Source organism: Zingiber officinale, chromosome 2A, assembly GCF_018446385.1.
Source record: "Zingiber officinale cultivar Zhangliang chromosome 2A, Zo_v1.1, whole genome shotgun sequence".
Classification (NCBI taxonomy): Eukaryota; Viridiplantae; Streptophyta; class Magnoliopsida; order Zingiberales; family Zingiberaceae; genus Zingiber; species Zingiber officinale.
The window spans coordinates 121,581,904-121,588,638 of record NC_055988.1 but is presented as its reverse complement, the minus strand read 5'-3'; the positions used below and the strand labels follow the sequence as shown (position 1 = coordinate 121,588,638).

General features: G+C 51.1%; 2 protein-coding genes across 2 annotated transcripts; both read left to right on the top strand.

Moving 5' to 3' along the window:
* The first annotated feature begins 507 nt into the window (after window positions 1–507).
* Window positions 508–2,431, top strand: LOC122042133 (flavonoid 3'-monooxygenase CYP75B137-like). The gene is made up of 2 exons (XM_042602086.1): window positions 508–1,519; window positions 1,624–2,431. The coding sequence occupies exons 1-2, from the start codon at window positions 614–616 to the stop codon at window positions 2,281–2,283; spliced, it is 1,566 nt and encodes a 521-aa protein (XP_042458020.1). The 5' UTR covers window positions 508–613; the 3' UTR covers window positions 2,284–2,431.
* A 2,579-nt stretch (window positions 2,432–5,010) lies between these two features.
* LOC122043951 lies at window positions 5,011–5,904 on the top strand. The gene has a single exon (XM_042604506.1). It carries the CDS (start codon window positions 5,011–5,013, stop codon window positions 5,902–5,904), a length of 894 nt encoding a protein of 297 aa, XP_042460440.1.
* The last annotated feature ends 831 nt before the right edge of the window (window positions 5,905–6,735 follow it).

Here is a 6,735-nt window from a genome sequence, read left to right as displayed (position 1 = left end):
TATTAAATTCAGATTTAAGAGCATAATATATAATATATTAAGGAGTTATAAAAATATATTGGTTTTAATTCGAAGAGATTCAGATTTTCTAAGATTTATCATTTGATTTTAGTGAAATATAAATTTAAAGAATTTTGAATTATTTTAAATTAAAATTAATTTATTTTTAAAAATCTCTTTTATATATCTATATGTTTAGATTTGTAAATTGAGAATAATAACTTTTTAAATAAATAGAATAAAAATTTAAATACGGAAAGCAGAGAGGAGTAGCAGAGTACTATGGGAATATGAGATATTTTTTTTAGAATTATGAAAGTAGGTGAAATAGTTTAGTAAAATCTTATTTTTAATGTAATGTGAGTCAACGAGGAAGACCTAAAGGACAAACTTTAAGCACGCGAGAGTGGTAGCTGGGACGAAGGAAGGGAAGGGGACGGTAGATCGATTACGCTCGGCAATCTACCTTTCTTCCTGGAAGGAAGGGAAGGTGACAACAGTGCAGCGATTTAACTGTATGCTTCAACTGCTTCCCCATCCTCCTCCTTCGCTCCACTTTAAATAGAAGAGAAAACTCGTTTCCCCATGCGACAACCAATTCGAAAACAGAGCCATGTTTGATATTCTCCCTATCTGCCTCTCCATTCTACTCCCTTGCGTCTTCCTCTTCTACTGCAGGTCGATGCACCGAGGCGGCCGCTCTAGGCCACTCCCTCCCGGCCCCCGCGGGTGGCCGGTGGTCGGCAACCTCCCACAGCTCGGCACCAAGCCGCACCGCACCCTCCAGGCTCTGTCCGAGATCTACGGCCCCCTGTTTCGCCTCCGCTTCGGCTCCGTCGACGTCGTCGTGGCCGCCTCGGCTGACGTGGCTTCTCAGTTCCTCCGCGCGCAGGACGCCAACTTCAGCGACCGCCCGCCCAACTCCGGCGCCGAGCACGTGGCCTACAACTACCAGGATCTCGTGTTCGCGCCCTACGGCCCGCGCTGGCGTCACCTCCGCAAGCTCTGCTCCGTTCACCTTTTCAGTGCCAAGGCGCTCGGCGACCTCCGGTGGGTCCGCGAGGGCGAGATAGGACTCCTGGTGCGCGCCCTCGTCTGCGGCAGGAATCCGGTCAACGTGGGGCAGGCAGTGAACGTGTGCGCGACGAACGCGCTGGCGCGGGCCATGCTGGGGCGGCGGGTGTTCGAGGAGGAGGGGGCGGCGTCGGGGGAATTTAAGGAGATGGTGGTGGAGCTGATGAGGCTCGCCGGTGAGTTTAACGTGGGCGACTTCGTTCCGTGGCTGAGGTGGCTCGATCTACAGGGCGTGGTGGAGCGGATGAAGCGCCTGCACCGCAAGTACGACGAGATGCTCGACGGAATCATCGAAGAGCACCGCCGAGCGAAGGCGGCCGGCGGAAGAGGAGGAGGAGGAGGAGGAAAAGGGAGGGACTTATTGAGCGTACTCATAGAGCTGACCGAGAAGCCGGACGACGAGGGCGGTAAGCTGACCGATACCAATATCAAGGCCTTGCTACTGGTGAGTGATGGTCATCGACGATCACGAAGATTCTTAATTCTTGCGTATGATTCAATCTTTGCCATTTATTGACGAAGAGTCGATTGATTTTGACCTTTGAACAGAATTTGTTCACGGCGGGAACGGACACGTCGTCGAGCACTGTGGAGTGGGCGCTAGCTGAGCTGATCCGGCACCCGGCCGTGCTCCGTCGAGCGCAGGCGGAGCTGGACGTGGCGGTAGGCAAAGCACGGCTGGTGCAGGAGGCGGACTTGCCTGACCTTCCCCTGCTGCAGGCGGTGGTGAAGGAGACGTTCCGACTGCACCCTTCGACTCCGCTGTCGCTGCCGCGGGTGGCGTCGGAGGCGTGCGAGGTGGGGGGCTTCACAGTGCCCAAGGGCGCCACTCTGCTGGTCAACGTGTGGGCCATCACGCACGACCCATCGTCGTGGGGTCCTCAGGCGGCCGAGTTCCAGCCCGACCGGTTCCTCCCTGGCGGCGCGCACGAGGGGGTGGATCTCCGCGGCAACGACTTCGAGTTGATCCCGTTCGGCGCCGGGCGGCGGATCTGCGCGGGGATGAGCCTGGGCATACGGATGGTGCAGCTGATGACCGCAACGCTGGTGCACGCCTTCGACTGGAGGCTGCCGGAGGGGCAGACGCCGGACAAGCTGGACATGGAGGAGGCCTACGGGCTGACGCTGCAGAGGGCAGCGCCGCTGACGGCCCTCCCCGTGCCCAGGCTGCTCGCCGAAGCCTACGATATCGAATTGTGTTGTACGTAAGCATGGATTTGGGGACAATTAGATCGTGGCCATATAAATTTTCATAACATCAAATATCTAGTAACTATTGGCGGAGGCATTGGATGAGCAAATCGCATTTTGCCATTTATTATATCCGAATCAATGATAATTTAAGATATTAAGTGTATTAATTAGTAGTAAGAAGTGTATTTGCAATTTCCAAAAGAGATTGATGAGGAGACGGCGGGGGCCATGTGATATGACTCAACAACGGGTCATGTGGAATACTCCAGGACCGGATAAAAACAAATATCATTAGTCTTCGACCGATCAAGCTGATTTGATCTATCGAACCAATCCGACCTCCTGATCTACCGACCTTCCGACTTGTCAACCTCTATTGTCTTGAATACGATTGATCTCTCGACTTCCCAGCTTCTTGGTATGCAAAAGGATACCGAGTTTCTAATAGGAAGGGACGCAGTGATTATAATGATATCTTTAATGAACATGGTCAAGTCCATGGAATAACCAGAAGTCTAGCTCTTTGAAGGTCAGAAGTTAAGTTTGCGTGATCATAATCAGAGTCTCAGCTTGCATGGTCATGGTCAAAAGTCAAGCTTACATGACCATGATCAAAGTCTCAGCTGACTGGACAGTCAAAAAATAGGATTACAAGTTGGACAAGATCCAGCCTCGATAGCAATCAAGAACTGGGCTCACAAGCCAGGTACAGCGGAGAACTGGGCTCACAGGCCAGGTACAGCTGATAACTGGGTCCACAGGCCATGTACAGATAAGGACTGAGCCCACAGGCCAGGTAAATACGAGGAAAGGAAGGCCTCTAGCGCAGAACAAATCTGGCATATAGGTCGGGACATACGAACCAGGGATTACAGAGGACAGAAGTAAGTCGGAATATAAACCTGGCGTGCAGATCGGAACGTACAAGACATGGATAACAGTAGATAGAAGCAGGTCGGAATACAGACCTGGCGTGCAGGTCAGGACGAACAAGCCATGGATAACAATAGATAGAAGCAGGTCGGAATACAGACCTAGCGTGCAGGTCGGGACGTACAGGCCATGGATAACAGTAGACAGAAACAAGTCGAAATACAGACCTGGCGTGTAGGTCGGGACGTACAAGTCATGGATAACAATAGATAGAAGCAGGTCAGAATACAGACCTGGTGTGCAGGTCGGGACATACAAGCCATGGATAACAGTAGACAAAAGCAGGTTGGAATACAAACCTGGCGTGCAGGTTGGAACGTACAAGCCATGGATAACAATAGATAGAAGCAGGTCGGAATACAGACCTACAGGTCGGGATGTACAAGCCATGGATAAAAGCAGACAGAAATAGGTCGGAATACAGACCTGGCGGGTAGGTCGGAATATACAAGCCATGGATAATAGCAGACAGAAGCAAGTCAGAATACAAACCGGGCGTACAGGTCGGGATGTATAAACCATGGAGTACGGAAGACAAAAGAAGATCGGCTAACAGACCTGGCTTACAGGTCGGGAAGTACAAATCATGGATTACGGAAGATCGAAGCAGGTCGGTATATAGACCTGGCGTATGCTCACCAAGGATACAAGTCGAGACTTACATCCTCACGGCATGGGATAAAGGGATCAAAGAGTACAGGTCGGAACTCAAGGTTAGCGGAAGCAAACCGATGCACACACGTCAGGATCTATAGCCTTATGGCTCAGGATACTTGGATCGATAAAACGTACAGGTCGGGATGTGTTAGCCAAGGATGCAAGTCAGGATTTATATCCTCATGGTCCAAGATAAGCAAAGTTGGAGGCAGACATACAAGTCGGGTTAAAGGAAGTCGGACGTACAACTTGGGAGTAGGGATAAATAAAAACCGAGCTAAGGTATACAGGGCGCGACACGTAATGCTAATAAGAGGCCAGCCCGATCAGGGGCTGCAATAGGAGATGCATAGGACAAGGTTAGAAGCACAGGTCTGGAGGCGGTATCAGATCGGGGTTAGCAAGGTATCAGAACGGGGTTAACAAGTATGAAGACATTCCTTGACACCCACCAGACCCCAGAAACATCCGTTGCAGTATAAAAAGGGATACTTTGTCCCTTATGCAGGTACGCTCACTCGTCATTTCTTACTCGTCTTTACTTTTCGTCCTTTCTCTGTGCTTCTGGGGAAAAAGTACCTGACTTGAGCGTCGAAGGGCCTGACCCAGGGACTTTTTCTCTAGGTTCTGGTCTCTCATGATTCGTGGGCTCGTCTGAGTATGCGCAGAGCCTTAGCGTCATCAACACGGTCATCACCCTTCGTCATCCGCCCGTGTGAACCCTTCCGTAGGGTGCCAGGTAGATCGGACGCCGCAACGACTTTCCTTCAACTTCCAGTACATCGAGGCCCGCCTTCATCCGACTCAGCTTCCGGACTGGATCAAATTTGGCGTCGTCTGTGGGAACACAACCACCTGTTCCGGAACGTGAAGATGGAGGAGTCTGGCCGCATCAACGTCACCATGACTGTAGGAGAATACGAGCTCTTCAAGGAGGCCAAGAGGCGAGCGACCTTCGAGAAACAAGCAACCGTCTTGCGACCGCGCCAAGCTCCTGAAGCTTCCAAGGAGCCCATCCCTATTTCAGATCGGGACTCTAAGAGAAAACAGCCCGAGGGGTTTCCCCAGGTTCCTTATCGCGAGCCTGATTTGGTGTATTATCAGCCAGGACCCCATGACCCCAGCCTTAAGAAAGAATAGCCTTAAGTCTCTATGGCTGAGAGTTCCCTACCTAGAGACTCGAGGAAAGGGAAGGCTCTCATCATACCGGAAGTGTTCCTAGAAGATCCGGATGAGAGAGTACCATTCTCGGCCAGGATTTTGAACGAAAAATTACCTAAGGGCTACTGGGCCCCGTCAATCGGGGAATATGAAGGGAGTAAAGACTCGGAGGATCATCTACGCAAGTTTAAGAATGCATCCCTGTTGCACCAATATAGTGATGCTGTCAAGTGTCAAGTTTTCTTAAATACTCTATCTGGTTCGGCACTAAAGTGGTTTGATGGGCTACCACAAGGATCCATCACATGTTTCTTGGATTTCAAGATGACCTTCCTTCGTCATTTCGCTAGCAGCAAAAAATATCAGAAGACGGATCATTGCCTTTTCGCTCTTAAGCAAGGGCCGACTGAGCCTTTAAGAAGTTACATCAACCGCTTCAACCAAGTGGCCCAGGACGTCCCCACCGCCACTTTGGAGATTCTGATGAGCGCTTTCTCCCATGGATTAGGAGAGGGAGAATTCTTTAGAGATCTCATCAATAATCCCACTCGGAATTTTGATGAGATGGTGGAAAAAATCGCTTGCTATATCAAAGTAGAAGAAGCACAGGCGGCCCGGAGGAAAGCCGAGAGACCACTTCCATCTGTCAATAAGCCGGAAAGAAGGGTATCTCAACCACCCCTCAACCTCTTCCACGCGCTAGAGAAGCTAGGCCTACCTTCCATTTCGGTCCGGAGGTTAGACCGACCCCCCGAGTCGCAGTTGTGCACGCTCCCCGATCTAGACCGTGGAACACTCGGTATTGCACCTATCATCGATCTCATACTCATGATACTAATCATTGTTTTCAGTTCGCTCGGGACTCTAAACGAGTTGCCGAGTTAGGCTTACCCCTGCCCGAGTTAGCCCCTCAAGTGCTCAAGATGATAGAAGAGCAGCGACTCGCGGCTGGACAGGCCGGGCAACCCCGCCCCGACCTAGTTGGACCCAGTACTCATCAACCCGGTCGGGGGGAGGGGGGGGGGGGAGCCGGAGGTCGTACGGGAGGCCGAGAATAGAGGCAACGCTGTCGTTCGAGAGATTGACATGATCTCTGGAGGGCCAACCGATGGAGATTCAGGGAGAGCGTGCAAGTCCCATCTGTGTCGCTTGGAGGTCCACACTGTTGGATGCAGCCAGGAGCAGGCTTCGAGCCCTGTCATCAGCTTCGGACCGGCAGACCTGGAAGGTCTGGAGCTGCCTCATGATGATGCCCTTATCACCAAGGTCATTATTGCCAACAGCCAAGTGGCTCGGGTTTTTGTTGACACCGGGAGCTCGGTTAATATTTTGTTCAGAACTGCATTTGAGGAGATGCAGATCGATGCTACTGAACTCCAGCCCATGGCCACCTCTCTATATGGATTTACAGGCAATGAAGTGAAGCCAATGGGTCAGATTAAGCTAGTCATATCTCTGGGCACCGAGCCATTGGTGCGCACTAGGAGGAGCACTTTTATAATGGTGGATTCTCCCTCCTCTTATAACGTCATCTTGGGAAGGTCGGCCCTGCATGAATTTAGGGCTGCTATTTATACCTTTCATCAAAAAAACAAATTTCCCGTTGGCGAGCAAGTCGGGGAGGTTAAAGGGGAGCAGAAGGTCTCTCGCAGATGCTATATTGATATGGTCCGGGTGGAGGCTCGGAAGAATCAAAGGATGCAAGATGGTGACGTC